Raw genomic sequence first — 25,368 nt, 5'->3', positions numbered from 1 at the left:
GACTTAATGGTTTTATCATGTGGGCTTGTAAGAAGAGAACTCCAGTTGTTGCTGACTGGAAGGAAGGATCGGCTGGACATCTGTGTGACACTGTACTTGCCTGGTACCATGCTGTAGTAGACATCCATGTGGTACTTGTGTTGTGTGTGTTTGACCTAAAGCATCACTTGTCTCTTCATGGCAGTGCTCAACTCTACCTGATTCACTGAGCTCACAGAAATACCAGCCCAAACTTCCTTCATAATTGGACCATACATAATTTCTTCACCCTCTCGTTACCGTATTTTTTTTTGAGATGCTCTGTGTTTCTTTCAATTATTTTAAATATAACAAATAATTTAGTAAACTAACTTAGTTATCACTGAACTAGTGTTAGGAACCTAAATTGTGACAAAGGTTTGGTGGAAGATTTTAATTCAAAACTTATAAAAACAAAATATTTATACTACAAAGCCAGAGCTGGTTTCAGCTGGGTTAGCAACGAAAGGGGATAGCAAAATGAAAATTTTTTTAAATGATACATTAGATTATGTATTCCTTAAGACACCAAGCCACCTCTGGAACACTATGTATGTATGTGTGTATATATATGTGTGTATATATGTGTATATATATATGTATATATATATATGTATGTATGTATGTATATATATGTATATGCATGTATATGTATGTATGTATGTATATGCATGTGTATGTATGTATGTATATGCATGTGTATGTATGTATGTATATGCATGTGTATGTATGTATGTATATGCATGTGTATGTATGTATGTATATGCATGTGTATGTATGTATGTATATGTATGTATATGTATGTATGTATGTATATGCATGTATATATATGTATGTATGTATGTATATGCATGTATATATATGTATGTATGTATGTATATGCATGTATATATATGTATGTATGTATGTATATGCATGTATATGTATGTAGGTATATGCATGTATGTATCTATGTATATGCATGTATGTAGGTATATGTATGTATATACATGTATGTATGTATGTATATACATGTATGTATGTATGTATATGCATGTATATATATATATGTATGTGTATGTATGTATATACATGTATGTATGTATGTATATGCATGTATATATATATATGTATGTATATGCATGTATATATATATATATGTATGTATGTATATGCATGTATATATATATATATGTATGTATGTATATGCATGTATATATATATATGTATGTATGTATATGCATGTATATATATATATGTATGTATGTATATGCATGTATATATGTATATGTGCGTGTGTATATGTATATATGTGTATATATATATATGTGTGTATGTGTATATTATATATATAATATATATATACACACACACACACATATATATATATATATACATACATGTGTGTATCTGTGCCAAAAGGTCTGCAAATCTAATGGAGGCCTCGAAAGACTTTTTAAAATCCACGAAGATCAGAACTTAAATGCAACTCTTGGTGGTCCAAATCGGATATGCAATGTATGTGGGTGTCTTTTGAAAACATTGTCTGGTTGAAAAAGCCACATCAGATGCCATGATGGTTCTAAGCTGTAGGTACAGGAGGTGAACAAACTCTGCATAAGGATTAGACAACCACCATATATATATACATACATATATATATACATATGTATAGTAGTAATAACAATAATCCTTGAATGGAATTTATAAACATTTTAATGCATTGCTATGCACATTTCCACAAATTGCATGTTGCTGAAGATTATATATCCCTCTCTCTCTCTTTCGGAGAGGCACAAGCACCTACATGTACATATACACACACGGCAATAACTTCCGCCTGCCAAATTCCATCACAAAGCTTCGGTCGGCTCGGGGCTATAGCGGAAGACACCTACCCAAAGTGCCACGCAGTGGGACTGAACCCAAATCCATGTAGCTAGGAAGCAAGCTCCCTAATCACACAGCCATACATATATATATATATATAATGATATTATAGGTGCAGGCATGGCTGTTTGGTTAAGAAGCATGCTTTGCAACTTCTTGGTTTTGGATTCAGTCCCACTTCACAGCATCTTGGACAAGTGTCTCCTACTATAGCCAAGGGCTATATTAGTGTCTTTTGAATGAATTTGGTTGACAGAAACTGTGTGGAAGCCCATTGTGGGTGTGTCCGTTCCTACTGCTTGTCAACCAGTGTTGCATGCCTGTAACTTTACACATCATTAAAGAGAGATCAATATAATGAACATTAGACTAAGTACTACTGAACTCAATGGTTGGCCTTTTCTATTGTTGATTGATGCTATTGCACAGACAGTAACTTAACTACTTCTGCTGTGCCTGGGCTGTTTCCAGAACCAAGTATGTAACCCCAAACACACCACTTCTTTCATTCATGGATATGCTATAAACAAAAAACAAGCCAATACATTCACAGCATCCATGGAACTGCAAAGATGCCTGATATTGGTTAACCCTTTTAATACCCACCCGCTTTAAACTGCCTCTGGTTCTGTAATACAAATGTCTTGTTTTGAAAAGTTCTGAATTAAAATCTTCCACCAAACCTTAGTCACAATTTATGTTCCTAACATTAGCTTAATGATAACTAAGTTATTTTTTCTAAATTCTTTGTTATATTTAAAATTAATTTAAAGAAACACAGAGCATCTCAACAGAAATATGCCTTAGGATCCTTCTCTCTGGATTTTTTTTATGGGTTTATTCTATGTACTTGACTAATACCTAACATGGTTGTAGTCCATTGACTAAAACCTGTAGGAAGAATAAAAGAATCAAAGAGACCTTTTCAAAGACAAATATATTTGCCAAAAATACATTTCCCAGACTGCCTGAATATGAGATTAATTTTGGTTCTATCTAGAGTGGTTGTCATAAAAGAGTTCTCAGCGATCAGTGGATTGAATTGGATTGGATTGCCTGTGTTCGGTCCACTGCAGGATGAAGGCCTCCACATGTTCTCTCCACCAACCATGGTCCGATGTGGAGACCATGAATTTGAGTTTGAGATCGTACAGGTTTGATGAGCCTACTCTGCTACACTAGCTCAACATGGTTTGACAGAGGGGTGCAGTTTTTATTATGGCTGTGGTGTCGGAGTCAGAAACAATTAAAGGATAGCAGGAGTCGGAGTCAGCAAAACTATACTGACTCCAACTCACAATATCTTTAATATAAACCAGTTATAACACATAGGCCTACTCAAAGTACAAGTGTATGCATATGCTTTATGTGATATGTTGACCACAATCACTTAATTACGAGTCAGAGATGCCAATAGTAGAGGAGTCGGAGTCGAAGCTTTTTATTTCAACTCCACAGCCCTGATTTTTATACTCTTACTCAGTAGTATTTAAGTCAATTACATCAACCTCAGTGCTCAACTGCTACTTATTTTATTGACCCCAAAAAGGAGGAAAGGCAAAGTCAGCCCTGCTGGAATTTGAACTCAAAATGTATGGTCAGACAAAATACCACAAAGCATTTTGCTTAGTAACGCTAACAATTCTGCTAGTTTGCTACCTTCAGTGATCAATACTTTCTTTTAAATATTTATTCTTAATTGACGATGTCCAATACAAGTTTTCTCCTGCTCATTATGTTTCATGTGCAGATAACCCTACGATTGCTTTCTTTGTTAACAGAAAGTGCTGCTAAACTAATTAGTATTATTAGCCCTTCTTTGTTAATATTGCATTAATGGAAGTCTATAGATAATTAGCTATCTTCTTAATGGTTGTGCTTATTAAAAATCTCTCTAGCTCATCTAATAATGTGTTAAAACCTCCAAAAATGTGTGCGTGTTTGTATAGTGTGCCACTATGTGGCTGCTCAATCTGCTAGAAGTAGTATCCGAATTGCCCTCATATGATATCTTACAGTATAAAAGAGGGAATGATATATTGGATAATAATATGATCCTAGATACACTATACCTGTAACATAGGTGAAATGATCACAGGTAGAATGCCTTTCATCATAGATCTGCCTAGTCAGAACTGACTTGAAACCAAACAAGTGGAGTTTCCTATTCATTTATTTTTTTCTTCTCCAGTGGAGCACTAATCCTACAGTGGACTACACACCCAACCTATCTTTCCTTTTGCCAGAGAGTAGGGTATGCTTTGAGGGAAATTTGGTAGCTATTTCTAGCAAATTACATGACAATGTTGAGGTTCTCTCAGTGGGTCATCAGGAATCAAGTTATTTGATTTCAGATCATCATTGATCAAGCAGACCTGCGGTCAAAAGTCATTTCACCCATGACCATCTCACCTCATCTGTTCTGACACAATGTTCCTAGGACTACCATGTTATTTTCTGCGGCCGCTTGTATAAATATATAAAGAAGGAGGAGGAGGATTTGGCTACTATTTGTAGTACATGGAGGTTTCCTTGTTGATGTAGCATCATGAATCACTTGTAGATGAATGATTTTCAAAACTGAAAGCTTTTCCTTTACCAATTAAGTATGATATGGGAGTCACTGCCACGTTTGTGTGTAGGCAGTAGGGCCATGCATGTGTGTGTGTTATTTTATATTTCACCTGCTTCACAGGAAATATAATTTGCTTGACTTGAGTATTATAAATATTTAATAGACCACAAAAATTATGTCAAGTTATTGAATATGAAATGAACAAATTATCTTGAAAGGTTTCATTTTTTTTCTTTTATAATGATTAAATCTTATAGAAATATTTAGTGAATATCTAAGACTGTTTATGAAAACTTGACAAGCTGAAGATAGGTTTATTTATTTATTTATTCTTTTACTTTGCAGGTAAGAGAAAAACATTAATAACTTATATTTCTGAGACAGTTATATATCAGTTTATATTTGAATGAACAAATTGTGTGTGTGTGTGTCCTTGCCTTGATATTGTGTGACAGTTATCAGTGAGTGTCAATGTCATACAAGCAGTGACATTTGTTGCCAGTCTTCTATGAAAATATGTCCAACCAAGGGAAAATATTGCCTTAACTTGGAAACCAGTTAGGGTTGGTGACAGGAAAGGCTTCCAGACATAAAAAAAAAACAACAAAAAAATATACCTGAACAAATTCGATCTGACCCATGCAAGCATAGAAAAGTAAATATTAAAACAATGATGATAAAGAATGAATCAGTTTTTCCTATCCTCAGAGGCAACCCATTCATTGCATCTTCATGCACCCTTCAGCATGAATGGGGTTGATGGGCCCTAAGTTCTCTTCCAATTTGTGTCAGAATTGACTCCCTTGGCTTTTAATTCTTTGCAGGCACTCACAGGATTTATGCTTGGAATTGTCCTTATTTGGCTGCTTTCCAAGGGTGCAGAGCCCAAACAACCTACCCACTTATATCAATAGCTTAATTGTCTTCTAGTCACATACTTTAAATAATGCTAAGTGGTTTACCGCTCCCAGTGGTCTAACAGTACACCAGACACTAACCCAGAATATGTAAGTCCCTGATAGTTGATGATCCTCTTTTGGGTTCATCTATCCTTTTGACAGATATTGTTATAGTTCAGCTGTGTTTCTAGTAACCCTACCCATCAGGTAAATTTTTTTTAAAAAGCTTCCTCTACTTTGCTTTGAAATATGAAAAAAGCAAAGACAAAATTAGGAAAATCCCAACAAAAAGGAGAAATCCATCTCACTCTTCACATGGAACAGCTGAAGTCTGTCAGTTGAATATCTATTATTTTAATTTCTTTTTTTATGATACCGTAGGCAGTGTTTCTCAACCTTTTCCCCTTTGTGTAACCCTTAAAATGAATTGCATGTCTCTTGGAACCCCTGCACAAGAAAGATTACATACCATTTCTTTCTCATATTTTTTTTTTCAAAGAGAGAGAGAGTATCCATAAATTACAGACATCACTAAATATATCCCCAATGGTTGTTAAATTTTTTTGATAACATAATAGGTTAGATAGGATGATGTCTATATTACAATAACCAGTGATATGTTGTGCATGTATAGCAATATTACGATCATGAAATTAGGATTAGCTTACTCATGGAACCCTAGTTGTTCACAGTATACATGAGGAAAGAATGGTTAAAGATGAAATGCTCTCAATCATGCATTTGTTTAAATCAAAGCTAACCTGTTCCCTGTCACTATACATTAGTTAGGTCTGACATGGTCTCTGTCAGTGTACATTAGTTAGGTCTGTCATCATCTCTGTCACTGTACATTTGTTAGATCTGTTTTGGTCTCTGTTATTTTTGCCTGGACTCCCAATGGTTCTGTTGCAAACCACAGCAAATTGCAACCCACTCACCCCGAAGCAATGACTGCCATCACATGATAAAGCATCACACACATTCTACATAATGCTCCTTCACACCTAAGGTCATGAACCAATGAAAGATTCTCCAAGTTGTTACTCTGCCTGCTACGATTGCTTCCAAATTTCGAAACTCTATCCTACTGTATTAAAAAGTGGATGAATATACCACACTGTACATTAAATGCCAGTAAGGTGGCAAGCTAGCAGAACTGTTAACATGCTGGACAAAATGCTAAGAGATATTTCATTCACCTTTACGTTCTGAGCTTAAATTCTGCCAAAGTCAACTTTGCCTTTTGTCCTTTTGGCATCAATAAAACAAGTACCATCCAAGTAATGGGTGTCAGTGTTATTGACTTCCCACTCCCCTCAAAAACTGCTGGTCCTGTGTCAGAATTTGAAACCATTATTAATTGTCAGTGTGTACAGTATGGTCTGTAATCTAAGTGGAGATATTGTATACGTGGGTAAGCAGATCTATAGGTTGCACCTAGTTACTGTGCCAGTAACATACATGACATAAGACTGCTCATTAAGGGCTACACAACAACACCTATACCTATGATCTGTGATCACTGTTAAGTTGTAGGTGGCACCTGTGGTGACCATCCCATAGGTGAAGCATCGACAGGATTTTCACAGAATACGCATGAGCAGATTCTTGTTATTAACTCCAAACATTTTGGAGGACTTCATCTCTGAACTGCTGTTGCTGACAAGATATTTCCCATTACAGAGTACTCTTGTTTACATCAGTAGATTGTACCAATCTGAGCAAAATGTCCTGGACTTAGATATTGCATTGTGCTATTGATGAAATACAACCATTCACCTTTCAGCCAGTAGTCTGACACGAAATTGGCTTAACTATCTGAAGCTCTCCACTTAAACAGCAAGACCAAAATACTTAAATTCAGTCAGCACCAACCAGACATGTAAAGGATGCATTTCATGTTTGTTATTGCAGCACAATATGATGCTTCAGACATCTTATCAAAACCACTTATAAATATTTAGCTATTAATGCGTCTTTCCAAATTTCAAGTGTTCATCATCATCATCTTCAGCACTCTTTCGCTTCCGTAAGTGTTAGTCAATAATCTATGCCATATTGTACTCCCATCATTGACCAATCAGCTTCTGGCACTGCTTCCTACTCGTGTTGAAGTTAGCAGCTTCATTAAATCCTTGATTTGTATCTGGTTACATCATCACGAACTGTTTGTCTGTCACAAAGCTCCTCCAGCACAACAAGCTCCATGGATTTTGCACTCGAAAGGAGTAAATCTGATTGGACATATTCTGGACACAGACAGATACTTCTAAGTCTCTTCCGTATCCGGACGGAAAATGCAATCACACCAACCAGCATGACTCTAAAATTAGCTTGCTCTCTTGGATCTAGCTCCGAATCAGATTATCCACCTCCAATAACAGATTTCCTCTACCACATCTGCCTCACTTCAATTGATTCTGTATACCAATATGTGTGTGTGTAAATGGGCAAAATCTTTTTCTTCAAACTTGTTTCATTAAAGGCGCCACCATTTATTTTGTCTGCTTTTCCATACATGTATGAGTTAAATGGGGCTTTTTTGAAACTGTTTATGGCTAGATGCCCTTTCCAATGCCAACCCTTTTAGTTGCCCCTTATAATATGCAGGGATATGCTGTCCCTTTTCCTAAACAAAGATGTATACTCTCTCTCTCCCTCTTTCTCTCAAGGGAAATCGTAGTTGTGGCCAATGCCAGTGTCACATGACTGGCACATGTGCTGGTGGAATGTAAAAGACACCCTTCAAACTTTGGGCCTCATGGAGGTAGTGACAAGTGTAGGTATAGTAGTGTGTGTGTGTGTGTTTGTATGTGTGGTAGTAACTGCATGTGTGTATGCATGGTAGCGTGTATGCATATTGGTGGTAACTCTGTGTGTGCAGGTGGTAGCGTGTGTGTGTGTGGGGGGGGGATTAACTACCTCTGGCTCAATATGAGTCTCAATATGAGACTTCCCATTTTAACACTTTTGATACCAATCCGTCTGAGATCACCCCTGATCCTATGATACAAGATTTTGGGTTTAAAGTGATCTAAATTTAATTCAGATTTCAAGCACCAGCTTAACAATGACTAAGTCATTTTACTAAAGTCTTCATATCTAAATTGGAATCTTATATTCCAAATATCAGATTAATAAGAAAAAAAGATTTATTTTATTAAATCTCTCCAAATTCTTAATTTATTTAAAAAATTAGTAAGAACATATTAACAATGTATTTGTATCTTGTTTAAAATATGGTCACGAACAGGTTAATGCTTCAGGCATTTTCATGTGTGCATACATATGCACCTATGCATGCATTTACACAAGTACTCGTGCATACACTACAGTGCATGGTGGTTACTAAGCATGGCCATAATCATTGCAGTTTAAATGACTAAAGCAATTTCTTTAAAACTGAAACCTGTTTAGATTCAGGCTGACATAAATGCAAGTAGTATGTGTGTGTGTGTGTGTGTGTGTGTGAGAGAGAGAGAGAGAGAAAGAGAGCCTTTAGCATTCAGACTGTTCTGTCAAATGCAATGCTTATTCATTGACATTTCTCTTTTGTTTGTCATTTGACTGTGGCCATGCTGGAGCACTGCCTTTAGTCGAGCAAATCGAGCCAGGACTTATTCTTTGTAAGCCTAGTACTTATTCTATCGGTGTCTTTTGCCAAACCGCTATGTTACGGGGACATAAACACACCAGCATCAATTGTCAAGCGATGTTGGGAGGACAAACACAAACACATAAACACACATACGCATACATATATACAACGGGCTTCTTTCAGTTTCTGTCTACCAAATCCACTCACAAGGCTTTGGTAGGAAACACTTGCCCAAGGTGCCATGCACTGGGAATGAACCCGGAACCATGTGGTTGGTAAGCAAGCCACTTACTACATGCCACTCCTGCGCCTTATTTGAATTAATCATTCATTTTCTCAAACCTTCAATATTATAATGACATGATTGTTCGTTTTTAGCATAACATTGTAGGGCAGGTGTGAGAAACCAGATCTGACCAGTTTGAACATAAAGCAAGTAGAATGTTTTGGATCTGGACATGGCTGGTTTAAATGCTGCAGGATTAAAGTAATGCACAGGAGACAGAAATGAAAAAAAACTGCCTCGCTATATGTAGTAGGGTTTATTCATCTCAAAACTGAGGCCTCCCCCAGTTGCTGCTTTCAGCTTCTTGTTCCATCTTTTTCAGATACACATACATACCTACATATGCATGACTGCAACAATCCAGCAAGGGAGCCTCTACATGGTTGTGTGATCTGCAAAAAATAGCAGCCAAATATTTCCCAATCTCAGATGTCTTGAATAAGGAAGTCACAGTAGATACTGTAGCCCATACAGACATCAGACGTACATACATATACATGCTTATATCATTCATACATACATGCACACACACACACACACACACACACACACACACACACACTTATATCATACATACATGCATGCATGCGTGCGTATGTACATTAGATACTGTTGTCTTATATACTTGAAAAACAGACAGGATGGTCAAAGCCAGAGTGTCTTTCATCATTGTTCTGCTCAATATTAGTTGACTTAGCTTAGCAACAACTATACAATTACAACACGTGTCTCTCTTTTCCTTGGTTGAAGTCATTGAACTGTGGCTGTACTGAAGCACTACTTCGATGGGTTTTGTCAACCAAATCAACTGAAGTACTTATTTTTTTGAAGTCTGGTACTTAATATGACTATTTCACCAACCCATTAAGTTATAGGAACATAAACAAAACAACACTGGTTGCCAAGCTGTGGTGGGGAAGACACACATACATGCATATACATATATATATATATATATATATATATATACACACACACATACATACATCATTATCATCATCGTTTAACGTCCACCTTCCATGTTGGCATGGGTTGGATGTTTTAACAGGGTTTTTACAGATGGATTCCCTTCCTAACACCAACCACCCAGCAGAGTGGACTGAGTGCTTTTTATATGGCACAAGCAAGGTCAGTTTTAGTAAGGTTTTTACTACTGGATGCCCTTCCAAATGCCAACCACTTTACAGTATGGACTGGATGCTTTTTTATGTGACATCAGCACTAGCAATATATTTATACATTCACACATACATGATGAGCTTCCATATAGTTTCTGTGTATCAAATTCACTTAGAAGGCATTAGTTGGTCAGGGGCTGTAGTAGAAGACACTTGCCCAAGGTGCTGTGCAGTAGTGCTGAACCTAAAACCACGTGGTTGCAAAGTGAGCTTCTTAACCACACAACTGTGTCTATGTGTGTATTGTATAAAAATTGCAGTTTTCTCAGTCTGGGAGAAATGAAAACAAGCTGGCAACTTTAAAAAGTTATAGATAAATATGAGATTCTACTGTTTGCTGTTACAGTGATATTTCAAAAATACCAAACATACAACAACCAGGTAGGTAACTTGAGAGAATAATTCAGTACATCACCTGTTGGTATGCCAGAAACATGACACTATAAATTCCTACAGAGCTTACTACTACGACTACTACCATTATTTACTGATAGTTGGCTGTGTTCACAACTTGCTACTGCTATCTATGTGAAGTTAAGCTAGGCTAACTTATGAATAGTTAATGTGATACCATTCACTGTGTTTGGCCTCCACCACCACTACCACTACTACTCCCACTACATTACAGCTGGGATTCTTAATTAAGCTTTCTAAACCCTCATTATAATGACTTTTTTTTTATTTTCTGCACAATGTTTCTTGTACTGTTTTCACTTTGCTTTCTGCTCTCTTTAACATACATGTGTGTGTGTGTGTGTATGTATGTATGTATGTATGTATATATATATATATATATATATATATATATATATAGTGTGTGTGTGTGAATGGATAGAGATATGAAATCTGGGCAAGTACCTTACAAGCACTCTAGTATAATCTATGTTCTGGTTAACCAGCTTCGATGATATGGAACAACGGGGAAATTGTTGTTCAGCTAAACAATTATATGGTATTTCATCTGATGGCTGAACCCTCAGTTCACTTCTTTGCAGCTCACTGGATCCTGTGAAACTGTCCAACCGATGGAAAACAGATGTTAAAATAGCGAGGATGATGTGTGTATGTATGAATGAATGAATGACAGGCTTCCTGCTATTTCTATCTGCCACATCTACTCACAAGGTTTTGGTCAACTGGGGGCTCTAGCAGAAAACACTTACTCAAGGTACCAAGCATTGGAACCAAAAGCATGTGATTGTGAAGTGAACATCTTAACCACTCAGCCATGCCAGAGCTTATGGTCATAGGCTCCTGTATAGACATACATTTAGATAGACAAACATATACTATATACATACACACATGCACATATATATATACATGTGTGTCTCTGTGTGTACATTCATATCTCCTTGTCATGTCATCATGTGATAATTGTAAATGAGTGTCACTGTCATACAAACCATGTCATTCACTTTTCCAATATCCTGCACATGTCAGGCAATAAGGACATCATTATCTCAGGTTGGCAATAAGAAGGGCATCCAGCCATAGAAAACCTGCCTTGATAAATTGTCTCTGATCTATGCAAGCATGGAAAAGTGGATATTAAAATGATGATGGTAGCAATTTGCCTGCCCTCTTTCAATCCTGACAGTACTCTCCACCAAAAGACCTTTGCCTCCACCCATGAAGGCCACCACATTACCTGATACTGTTCTTTTGCAGTTCACAAACCCTGCACACTGACCTGACTTTTTCTCTCATTTGTTCACCTGATTGGCACCTTGAATAACTAACTACTGGCTGGTACAGCAGTACTCAATTTAAGATTGACGCAGAAAAAAAAGATGATACTTTTACTAATTCCAGTCATCAGACCACTACAGTCATACCAAGACACTCACCACCGTCATGAGTTTTAGTCAATTATACCAATCCAAGTATTTAATATGCTCTATTTATTGAATGTCTGTGCTTTACTGTAAAGAATGTAATATAATGCACTGCTACACACAAATACACAAAGACATACAAGCCAACAAAGAGAGCCTCTATGTTGTTGTTTGTTCTGCTAGAAATAGCAGCCAAATCTCTCTCAAATCACACTCAACTGTCTTAGATAATGTACACAATGAACATAATTTTGAAATACAATAGGACTGGATTTTCACATCTAGGACATCTTTGAGCACACATCTGCTCTACCAGGGCTGACTTTTGGGCTAAGAAAGTAACAGTAAATTCTATATACTTCTAATACAGGGGTGGTCCAAGTACTTTTGTGTGTGTGTGTGTGTGTGTGCATGTGTGTTACATTAAATCAAACAAACCCTGTATATAGATAAAATATTCAGTTGAAATACATCACTGCATTTATCTCAGATCTTGGAATAGGTACACAGTATCCCTGCACATCATTGTAAGAGTGGACTGAAAGGGCTGGCGACAGGAAAGGCATCCAGCCTCTGTAAATGAACCATGATGAGTACTATTAATAAACAATTCTGTCGTTGCCAGTGCTGTTGGACTGGCTCCTGTGCAGGTGGCATGTAAAAAGCACCATTTGAGCGTGGCTGTTGCCAGTACCGTCTGACTGGCCCTCATGCCGGTGGCACGTAAAAGCACCCACTACACTCTTGGGGTGGTTGGCATTAGGAAGGGCATCCAGCTGTAGAAACTCTGGCAGATCAAGATTGGGGCGTGGTGCAACCATCTGGTTCGCTAGTCCTCAGTCAAATCGTCCGACCCATGTTAGCATGGAAGGCAGACGTTAAACGATGATGGTGATGGTGATACCTGATAGACTACTCCTTGTCTGCTTTAGCAAGGAAAATGAATTTAAAACATTTGTTGTTGTTGCTGATGGACTTTTATCATCAGCTTTCATGCTTATTGCTTACACAATATAGTGAAGTCTAACTTGAATTTAAAAAAAAAATAATCGCACAAATCAAAATGCTTCATTTTGATTTTATGCAGATTTGTGCAATTTTGCATCCTTTTTTATTAGTTTTTTTTTTTCTAATTTGCATTTTATTTTTTATCTCCTTGATGATAATTCTAGAGTTTTCATTGACTCATAAATGTACAAACACTTATCCACTGCATCAAGTATACACTGCTGCCGTAACTTCTGAAGTGAACGAGTGTGTGTGGAGGAAGGTGTTGTGGTTTAATCAGGAGACGGTATTATGATTATGATCTTCAAACTGGTAAGAGTTAATAGGTTCATGTGAAGCTAAACATATCTTAGTCAACATCTGTTTGAAAAAAAAAAAGAAAAAAAAAAAGGGCCCCTCTATACTATGGGTGGAGAACTCCTTTTTCAGGATGAAGTTTCATGCATATCCAATTCTGAAAGTGGCTTTTTTTTTTTTGCTTAGGCGTAGGAGTGGCTGTGTGGTAAGTACCTTGCTTATGAACTACATGGTTCCTGGTTCAGTCCCACTGCATGGCACCTTGGGCATGTCTTCTACTATAGCCTCGGGCCGACCATAGCCTTGTATTATTATTTGGTAGACAGAAACTGAAAGAAGCCTGTCGTATATATATATATATATATATGTGAGTGTGTTTGTCCCCCCAACATCGCTTGACAACTGATGCTAGTGTGTTTACGTCCCTGTAACATAGCGGTTCAGCAAAAGAGACCAATAGAATAAGTACTAGGCTTACAAAGAATAAGTCCTGGGGTCGATTTGGTTGACTAAAGGCGGTGCTCCAGCACGGCCACAGTCACATGACTGAAACAAGTGAAAGAGTAAAGAGTAAGGAGCAAGCATATCTGTGTGGTTAAGAAGATTGCTTTGCAACCATGTGGTTTTGGGTTCAGTCCTACTGTATAACACATGTGGCAAATGTCTACTGCTATAGCCCTAGGTCAGCCAATACCTAGTGAGTGAATTTGGTAGATGATAAATATGGAAACCCATCATGTGTATGTGTCTTTGTATTCATGTTTGTTCTCTACCCACCATTGCTTGACAACCAGTGTCAATTTGTTTGCATCTCCACAACTTAGCAGTTTGGTAAAAGAAACCAATATAACAAGTACTAGACTTTAAAAAGAATTTAAGAAGTAGTAGGGTCAATTTGTTCAACTATATCCTTTGAAGGCAGTGCCCCAGCATGGCCACCATTCAATGACTAAAACCAGTAAAAGATTAAGTCAGTGGGGAAGGAATATCCATATGACCTTTTACCAGAACTTTGAGAGGTAGGGAGGAACGTATCCTCAAACAGGAGGCCTTGCCCAAACGTTCATAACAGTAGATTCTGCTAAATGTACCCTAGGGCCAGGTGTTAAACTGAGCAATAGATTATGTCCATCACTTGTATGAAAATAAATGCATTTCAGCTTTTAGACCAGTGATACTTCTACTTTTGTTTTTGGACCCCTTTGATTTGTATTTTACTCAGATGGACCCTCAGAGCCATTTCATCATCATTATTTAGTGTCTGTTTTCCATGCTAGCCTTGGTTAGGCAGTTCAACTGGAACTGGTAAGCCAGAGAGCTTTACCAGGCTCCAGCTTGATTTGGCTTGGTTTCTATGGCTGGATGCCCTTCCTAATGCCAACCACTTCAAGAGTGTACTGGGTGCTTTTTATATGTCACTGGCATGAGTACCTTTTACGTGTCACCGTCACTGGTGCCTTTTATGTATCACTATCACAAGTGCCTTTTACTTGGACAGCACTGTCCAAGACTACAATTTCACTTGGCCTAATGAGTCTTCTCAAGTACAGTAAACTGCCAAAGGTCTCAATCATTTGTCATCATTTCTGTGAGAATCATTTGATGTTTAAAAAGTCCTTTTATAATTAAATATTATTTGGATTTGTTTTTAAAAAAATTGTTAAAATATTTTGTGTATTGTAGAACTCTTTTACTTGTTTCAGTCATGTGGCTGTAGCCTTGCTGGAGCACCGCCTTTAATCGAGCAAATCAACCCCCGGACTTATTCTTTGTAAGCCTAGTACTTATTCTATCAGTCTCTTTTGCTGAACCGCTAAGTTACAGGGATGCAAACACACCAGCATCGGTTGTCAAGCGATGTTAGGGGGACAAACACAGACACACAAACATACACAGACACACGCATATATATATATATATAGTTTCCATCTACCAAATCCACTCACAAGGCTTTGGTCGGCCCGAGGCTATAGTAGAAGACACTTGCCCTAGGTGCCACGCAGTGGAAATGAACCTGGAACCATGTGGTTCGTAAGCAAGCCACTCCTAAGTATAAGTTATTTATTGTACATAACAAAATCTTATATGGACCCCACCAAGGTTCATACAGAGCCCACCTGAGAACCTCTGCTTTAAACCAAAACACTAATTTAATATAAGTTACATCATCAACATCCTTTAACGTCCTTATTCCATGCTGGCATGGGTTAGACTGCACATATCTATGAATTTGTAAAATTAAAGAGACATTAATTTCCTCTGCATAGATCAATACTTACAGATTGTTTTAATTTAAAGCAATTAAAAGATACATCTGTCACTCCCTTCCTGTGACATGCATACTCATATAAATTTCCCACCACCCACTTCAAGAAACGTTGGTGTAGAATGAAGAAAGTAGGTGCAGTGTAAAGGTGGGGTAGGCAAAAAATACCTTTTACATACTTTTTTCGTCACATCATGTAACCTATTTTAATGTTTGCATTTAGTTTTGTTTTTGTACATTTTATCAATTTTCAGTAATTGTTGTTTAGCCCCAAATCTGCTGTAATCAAATCTATATTCAGAGACATTCCAATAATGACAATCTCTCCTTTTTTCAGACATAATGTTTCTAGAATAGCATTATTAGGCTTTGTGCCTTTAGTAGAAAGGATTATTGTTATTATTATTATTATTATTATTATTATTATTATTATTATTATTACGATAATTATTACTATAATTATTATTATTATCATCATCATTATTATTACTATTATTAATATTATTGTTACCTACTATAATAATACTGTTGTGTCTTTCTCCGTTACAACATATCAATCGGAAAGGAAGAGGTGATAGATAAATAAGGAAGGAAGGGGTGATGGCAAACTTGGTAGTGAGATGATGGAAGTTCTACAGTGAAAAGACAAATCAAACAGTGTTTCAACTCTGTGTGAGAATGTGTATGTGTGTGCGCGCACAATAGATGTGGGATGGTAAACCTTCAACAATGGAAAGAAAAATCAAATAGCGTTTCAACTCTGTTTATTTGGTATTTACTTGCCAGCTCCCGTATTTAGCCACAGCCAGCTTTATGTGGCCTTAAGTCATATGAGAAGGAAGGTAAACTTTAAAATTCTTTTGACAGAAACAAGCAGCCAAGGGATGTTAGTTGCAGATAGATTTTTCACAAAAAATTTGGTAATAAAAGAATGATGAAACTAAAAACTTGGTTTGTACCTTATTTATATATGAAAACTACAATTAGCCGTCATTTTTGATAGCACAGGGCCAGCTAGTTATTATTATAAGATGGCAAGCTGGCAGAATCATTAGCATGCTGGGCAAAATGCTTGGCAGCATATTGTCTGTCTTAACATTCTGAGTTCAAGTTCTGCCTAGGTTGATTTTCAGGGTTGATAAATAAGTACCAGTTGCGCACAGGGGTCAATATAATTGATTTACCCCCTCCCAGATCTTGCTGGCCTTATGCCAAAAAATTGAAATTATTATTATTATTGAGTGAGAGAGCAGTGTATGCCGTCAAAGTGACACTGGGGTAAAATATACGAAGCCCACTTTACCCATCATGACTACCCGTTTGATAAGAGTACACCAGGCACATGCATCACAACTATATGTGTGCAACATGGCAATCTCATATCAAGATTAACTGCAACTGACCTTGCAGGTGGGGCCCAGTTAGAATTTTCTTCAGGTTGAGTAGCCCATCCCACTCAAAAGGTCCCTGAATAAAGGCTGTTTAAGGATGTTGAACAAAACACCCATGTTTCCAGAGGTGAATTATTCAAACCCCAAAGAATTCCTCTCAACATATGGCTATGATGCTCCCCCACTACTTCTGCTTGTGATCAGAGATGCCACTAAGGGACATGCTCATCTGGTCAAGGTCAAACAACTGACAAGCAAATCTGTGGTATTGAGCAGAATATTTGCTGCAGCCCACCTTTTATACCAAGACAAAACAATGTACATGATAACACTTCCAATCAGTTAAGATGAGAAGCCAGTTGAATATTAGGAGTGATGTAATTGACTTATCCACTCCCACAAAATTGCAGGCCTATTGTAAAAACAATTGTTGTTGCTTCATCATCATCATCATTTAATGTCCACGTTCCATGCTGGCATGGGTTGAATAGTTTGACTGAGGTCTGGAAAGCCAGCAGCTGCACCAGGCTCCAATCTGATCTGGCAATGTTTCTATAGCTGGATGCCCTTCCTAATGCCAACCACTCCAAGAGTGTAGTGGGTGCTTTTCACATGCTACCGGCACAGGAGCCAGTCAAGCGTCCCATGCATCAATCACATTTGGATGGTGCTTGTTGTTGGAAAAATAATATGCTTTGCTCTTTACATTATGAGTTCAAATTTCACCAGATCATCTTTACCTTTTTCTCCTTTTAGTATCAATGAAGTAGAGCACTAGCCAGGTACTGGGGTCAGTGCTGTTGACTAATTCCTTCTACTGAAAATTGCTGACCTTGTTCCTTAATCAGAAACTATTGTTGTTGTGGATTATAGTTTTATTATTTCTCCAGTACTTGACATTGTTAAGGCAGTAAACTGGCAGAATCATCAGCATACTGGGAGAAATGCTTAGCAGTATTTCATCTGTCATTTCATTCTGAGTTCAAATTCCACCAAGGTCGACGTTGCCTTTCACCCTTTCAGGGTCAATAAATTAAGTACCGGTGAAACACTGGGTTAATGTAATTGACTAGTCCCATCCCCACAAATTTCAGGCCTTGTGCCTATTGTAGAAAGGATTATTATCATTATTATTATTATTATTTTTAATTTTAATTTCCGTGTTTGTTACAATCCCTTGCCGAGACACCCCCAACGTCCTGGGGCAAGTGAAGGATAAGAGATGTTACAGTTTGACAGTAAGTGGCAGAAGCAATTCAGCCATGGTTGACTTTGCCTTTCGTCCTTTCATGGTCAATAAATTAAGTACCAGTGAAACACTGGGGTCGATGTAATCAACTAATCCCTTCCCCCCAAAAAGTTTCAGACCTTGTGCCTTTACTAGCAAGGGTTGTTGTTGTATTAATGCTATAGTTTTACAAAGGTGGTGGTGACCCCCTTCGGTCAGACACTGACCATGGGTTTGCACCTAGAGAGTTACCCTCTGAGGCACAAGTCTGGGCAAGGTTGTTTTATGGAAGACCAGCAGTCGCCCATGCATACCGGCCTCCCCTCTCCATGTCACCGATGTTGTCCAAGGGAAAGGCAAGGGCCGATACAGCTTGGCACCTGTGACGTCGCAACTCATTTCTACAGCTGAGTGAACTGGAGCAACGTGAAATAAAGTGTCTTGCTCAAGAACACAACACGCAGCCCGGTCCGGGATTCGAGCTCACAACCTCACGATCGTAAGCTCGATGCTCTAACCACTGAGCCATGCGCCTTCACTTTACAAAGGCACTAGGTTTCAAATAAGGGAGATGACTATAGCTAACTAAATAGATCTCAGTACTCAGCTGGTACTTATCAGTCCCAGAAGGATTTGAATTCAGAGCTTACAGATAAACAATTAAACACTTTGTGACATTCTGTCCATTACTCTAACACTTTTGCTGACCCACTGCCCTTTTTATGAGAATATTTTCTATTGATTTACACTACCTATGTGTGAAAGTAATTTATTTTCAGGTGATAGTTTAACTAGTTTATTTTTTTGCATTTAAATCAACATGTTATTAATTTACAACTTTTGTATGTTACATAATCGTTTATTCATTGTTGAGGCTTTCAAAGTTTTATTTGATTCAGTGTTCTGTCATTGGGTGTCTCTCAAAGGTTGGTTTAACCTTGTCACAACTGGTGGGAAAAACAAAAAAAAAAAAAAAACCATAACAAAAACCTATGTATCTGGGTTGTTTTTTTTATGTATTGGAGCAACCCAAGCATGAATTGCTTGATTCAATTTATTGTTGGCTGGTTGAGGTCTTTCAGTCCTAACCCCTTCACAACAAAACTTGCTTTGCACTAGTTATCTAACTATGCAAGGGGATGTATGCATTTAACCCAGTTATGTCAAACCAGATGTAATGATGTGTAACTAATACCACTTCTATAAGTTGGTTGGTCTACCTCAAGAATGAGAGAAGGGCTAAAGCAAAGTAAAATAATAAATAAACCATTCTTCGACAAACTAAATTATTTGATGGTTTCTATTTTCTTTTACTATTGGTTTCAATCACTGAACTGTGATCTTGGTGTTAATTACGGTCTTTATGAATCATGTTGACCTCCCCTTCTCCAGTACTTTGTCTGGTATTTATATTGTTGACACTGAAAGAAGGAAAGGTAAAGTCAGTATAAATAGGATTTGAACTCAGAAAGAAAAGGCACATAATCAGATACCACAAGCAACATTTCCTCTAATTTTTCCTAATGACTAAAGGGAACTCGATAATTTGAGCAAAAATATTTTCTATTCAAAGCCAGTGTACCGCATTCAATGTTCCATGTAGCTTATGACAAACTCATTTATAAATTAAAATCTGCTGCAAAGATTTTCAATAAGCACAGCATCAGTCCAGCAACTACACAGCTTAGTGGCAATGTTGATAGCAAAGCATTTTGTCTGACTTTCTGATATCCACCTGCAGAAACCATTAGAAAGTTGGACAAAATGTCTTGGGTTCTAAGTTCAGTGGCTGCCAAGCTCAGCTTTGCCTTCATCCTTTTCAGGGTCTATAAAGTACCATTCTAGGACAGTGGACTGGCAGAATCATTCGGGCATCAGACAGAATGCATTGGGGCATTTGTTCTGGTTCTTTGTGTTCATCAACATCATCATCATTTAATGTCCATTTTCCATGCTGGCATGGGTTGTATGATTTGACAGGAGTTGGCAAGGTCAAGAGCCACACTGGGTTCCATAGTCTGTTTTAGCTTGGTTTTTACACCTGCATCTAGAATACCAGCCACCTTCACAAAGTGTACTAGATGCTTTTTACATGACAGCAGCACCAGTGCTTTTTATGTGGCACCAAGTTCAAAATCCTTCCATGGCCTACTTAGGTGGTACACTTAATACATCACTCTGGTTTAACACCAGCTCTAATGTGCTTTTAGCAGTCCAATTTATTGTAAACATTTGATCTAGGTGTCTTGTGAACAACTACCCCTCCCCCCCCATCTATCTTGGAGGTTCTTGGAAGGGATCATAAGTGAGCACAGCCTCCTTCCTGACTAAGAAACACATGCACACATGCTTCCATAGCCTCTGTCTACTAAATTTCACATATCAGGCATCAGTCCACCCAAGCTAGTGGTAGAAGATATTTGCCCAATTTGCAGCAGAGTAGTTGAAATCACATGATTATCAATTAAACTCTTGACCACATGGCTGTGTGTTAAAGAAGCTTGCTTTGTAACCATGTGGTTTGAGGTTCAGTCTCACTCCATGGCACTTTGGGGAAAGTGTCTTCTATTGTAGCCTCAGGCCAACCAGTGCTTTGTGAGTGAATATGCTAGATGGAAACTATGTGGAATCTTGTGTGCGTTTTTGCTTGTTTCAGTTGTGACTGTGACCATGCTGGAGCACTGCCTACTATTTCTACTATAGCCCCATACCAGCCAATGCCTTGTAAGTCAATTTGTTTGGCAGCAACTGTGTAGAAGCCCATTGTATGTATTTATATGTGCATGAGTGTGTATATGTGTGTGTGTTCCCCAATGCTTGATAACTAGTGTTGGTTTGTTTACATCCCCATAACTTAATGATTCAGCAAAAGAGAACAATAGAATAAGTACCAGACTTAATAAATAAATACTGGAATTGGTTTGTTTGGCTATATCCGTCTGTGCAGTGCCCCGGCATGGCCACTGTTCTACAACTGAAACACAAGTAAAAGATTCACCTCAGCACTCCAATATATGCAAACACACACACCTTCAGCTTCTGCACAATTTCCCTCCACCAAATTCCACTGACAAATGCATTGGTCTCAAACCAAAGCTACAGTTAGTTGAAGACTCTTGCCTCTGGTGGGATTGAGTCCAGAACTACACAGTTGCAAAGCAGGCTTCATAACTGTGTCTGGGTAGGCTGTGTGGTGTGGTTGTAAGTGAACTGAGAAAAGCAAAGAAAGAAATCTGCAAGATATCAGGAGATATAACTGAACTGATATGGATATGTGATGTGAATAGATAATATGTATGAGTAGTTGATGGAGGGAAGGAGGGTTGACAATGAATTAGTGCTGGAGGGGCACTCTAGATAAAAATAGACAGAGGAAAACGTGATAATGTTGTATTATCAGACATTAGTAAGTTAAGTCTTACAGCTTTAATCACTGCCTTTTGTTAAGTTAGTCCTCTCACATCTTTAATCAATGCTTCTTACAGTATCTGTTGGCTTTTTTTGTTGTTGTTTTGATACGTTTTGCTATGTTTTGTTCTTTTTCTTACAAACTGAAGTTTCTTTACTCCTTCTCTTTTCTTTGGTTTTTCTCCGTGTTTGTATTTGCAGTTGAATTCATTTGTTACCAGTTTATTTCAAATGAGCATGATAACTTTTTTTTTGTGTGTTAGTGCCACATAAAAAGCACCAGTACACTCTGTGTAGTGGTTGGCTTTCGGAAGGGCATCCAACTGTAGAAACCAAGCCAAAATAGACTAATGAACCAAGTGCTGGCCCTGGGTCTTACCAGCTCCAGTCAAGCCATCCAACCCATGCCAGCTTGGAAAACAGACATTAAATGTTGATGGTGATTTACTTACCCAAAAGATTAGATTGTTTGCCCTACACAGAAGTTCACTTTAGTTGGTCTTTCAATCAGCTAGAAATAGTAGCTAAGTCTTACTCAAATCACAGCCATAGCTGTGTGGGTGAGAAGCATTCTTCACAACCCACTGTTTTGGGTTCAGTCCTACTGTACAGCACCTTGGATAAACATCTATTGTACTTCTGAACCGACCAATGCTTTACGTGGCACTGGCACATATTGTTGTTAGTTTCCATATAGGTTGCTCCTTAATCAGTTGTCAACAGGAAGTCACTATCCTTTCTGCAGTATCACTTTCTCCATTGGCATCAAATAGCATTGATGCTTTCAGAGAATATATTCTTGTTGCTTATTCATTTGGTGCAGTGCTTGAATTTTGTTTCTTGTCACATCCAACCCATGTCTACTTGGAAAGGTCGACATAAAAATTAAAATACAATGTTTATGTACATGTGTGTTCATTTGTTTTTGTTTTTATATATATATATAAAACAATATATTTTTTTCTTTGTTTTTGCAGATTCATAACTGAAGCAGGGGAACCCAATTATGTCTCCCTTGGACAGGGAGCCTAATGGAGATGGTACACCTCCTCTTGGTTATTTTTACCCTAGCAAGTGTATGCCAGCTCCAGCCAAGACAACCAGAGAGCCAGCAGCAATATCACAACCAGTACTACCTGCAGTTGTCAGGAGAACAGAAGCAACGGCCACCGCAGGAGCAGACATTGTCACTGCTGCAGTCTAGTTTGCACATCCACTGCTTCACCACAGCAGCCATGCATGGCATAAAAGCATCTTAGCACTACAATGATATTGAGCTGTTGCTTAGATGTCATTGTGGTCACTTTACTCCCATAGTGTGCCTTTTACATCCCCGCAAGTAAATATATAAATTTATGTATATATATAATACACATATATATATAAATATATGTATATATAAATATATGTGTAAAAATATATATTTCTATATATCTAAAAGAAATGCCTCTCTCTCTCTTTCTCTCTCTTACCCTATATAAATAAATATTTACGTATATACTTATATATATTATATATATCTATATATGAAATAATCTCCATCCATCCATCCACACAATTACTTTCAGAGCATCCTTTCTTTACTTTTTTTTTCTTATACAAGGTTCATAATATTAATTTGGTATGTCTAAGTCACAGTGTGTGTGTATGTATATGTGTATATATGTGTATGCATAATTGTCATTATCAACCGAAAATATGGCAAACTTACATCAGCATCATCAGCATTTACCATTTCCCCCTGAAACTAAGATCCCTTCCGATATCACCGGCACCCCAAATCTAGGCACCATTACTGCTGCTACTACTACAATTACGACGACGACAACTACTACTGCTGCTATGTCAGTAGCAGCAACAACTGGTACCATATGTACAGCTGCAGCTGGTACTCTCAGCACAACTGCGACTACTGCCATTACAGCTCCTACTACTACTACTACTACTGTCACCAGTGGGAAACAGCAAACCTCTATTTTTCCTGTTGACCACAATTTTTATTCGGAACCACAAAACTGCTGGGACAGTATTGAACGGTTCAAAGAAATGCAGACAAATTTCAATGAGGCTGGTACCTGTTTGGTTGATGCATTTGCCAACTCACTCAAAAACACGACATACGAACACTTTAGCCATGACTGCAGCATGGTCCTTGGTGACATCTTTAACAATAATACTCTTCTTCTAACGCAAATTAACGAACTGGAAAGCCTGCTGGGCAGTCTGTTAACCAACATCAGTGTATTAAATAAAGATGAGTACCAAAATTCTCAAAACCAGGTAAGTAACCGCAACAATTTTATTCGTTTTTGTTTTATTGCTGTATTTTGCCATACTGGTGTGGGTTAGACAAATTGCATATTACCGAAGAATTTGTTTCATAACCGGATGTCTTTTCTGACGCTGGACAATTTGTTGACAGGAAATGTCACCAAAAATTTCTGTTTGTTTCTCAGTGTTCTTTTATGCCCTTTTTACAGACACACACATTCAACATGCACATATTCACTCACACACATGCAATGGGAAATCACAGCCACCGTCATGTCTGAATGGAAGGAAGCAATTTGCAACGGAATGGAAGCCTACAAAAATGAAAGACATGAGTGAGCCAAGGGAGAAGTGTGTGTGGTAATGAGCTAATACAGCAGAGCGTTTCATCGTGCATCTAGTATGCAGCCACAGTTGCACATCTGACTTTGGGCCTCAGATCTCGCATGAAAGTGCTAGGTTAGGCTTTATTGACCACAATAGTCGATTAACAATATACATGATGTAAAGACAATAAACATTACAAAGGACAGCAACAGAGAGAGGGCAAAATGTTATTAGTTGAATACTTCAATAGAGAGACAGTGTCCAAACGTTTTGGACTTCAGTTCTTCATCAAAAGAAAAGAGAAATTGTGAGAGAGGGGCGTGGGAATAGTGTATAAAAAGAAGAGGAAGGCAAATGGTTAGAAACCAAATGTTCTATGTGGGGAGAGGGAGTTAAGAAAGGAAGAAAAGGCAAGTTGTGTAGATGCATATATATCAGAATGTATCTGTGTCTGGAAGCAGATATACTGGTGGTGGGTAGATGCATGTGTTAGCGTGGTGTATGTATCTTTTATCTCTATCTCTTATTTGTTTCAGTCACAAGACTGCAGCCATGCTGGGGCATCGCCTTGAAGAATTTTTAGTCGAACAAATTGACCCCAATATTTCATTTTTTTAAAGCATGGTACTTACTCTGTCAATATCTTTTGCCAAACTGCTAAGTTGTAGGGGACGTACACACACCAACACTGGCTGTCAAATGATGGCAGGGGACAAGCACAGACACAAAGACACACACGCACACTCATAGAAATAAATATTTACAACAGGCTTCTTTCAGTTTCCATCTACCAAATCCACTCACAAGGTTTTGGTTGGCCCGAGACTATAGTAGAAGGCAGCTGCCCAAGGTTCCACACATTGGGACTGAACATGGAACCATGTGGTTGGGAAGCAAGCTTCCTACTACAT

General features: G+C 37.9%; 1 protein-coding gene across 3 annotated transcripts in view; it reads left to right on the top strand.

Moving 5' to 3' along the window:
* LOC115216388 (location of vulva defective 1) overlaps positions 1 to 25,368 on the top strand; it is a 131,734-nt gene that overhangs the window by 35,817 nt on the left and 70,549 nt on the right. For 2 of the 3 annotated variants that reach the window (XM_029785683.2, XM_029785682.2), the window contains exon 2: positions 22,837 to 24,139. In XM_029785683.2, the coding sequence (XP_029641543.1) occupies positions 23,558 to 24,139 (582 nt within the window). In that variant the 5' untranslated portion in view covers positions 22,837 to 23,557. Of the gene's footprint in view, positions 1 to 22,836; positions 24,140 to 25,368 lie in introns of those variants that run through there. The other variant, XM_036506815.1, reaches the window with a different exon arrangement.

The sequence above is a fragment of the Octopus sinensis genome, linkage group LG10, assembly GCF_006345805.1.
Source record: "Octopus sinensis linkage group LG10, ASM634580v1, whole genome shotgun sequence".
Classification (NCBI taxonomy): Eukaryota; Metazoa; Mollusca; class Cephalopoda; order Octopoda; family Octopodidae; genus Octopus; species Octopus sinensis.
The sequence above is the reverse complement of the archived record's forward strand: the minus strand, read 5'-3'. Positions and strand labels throughout refer to the sequence as shown.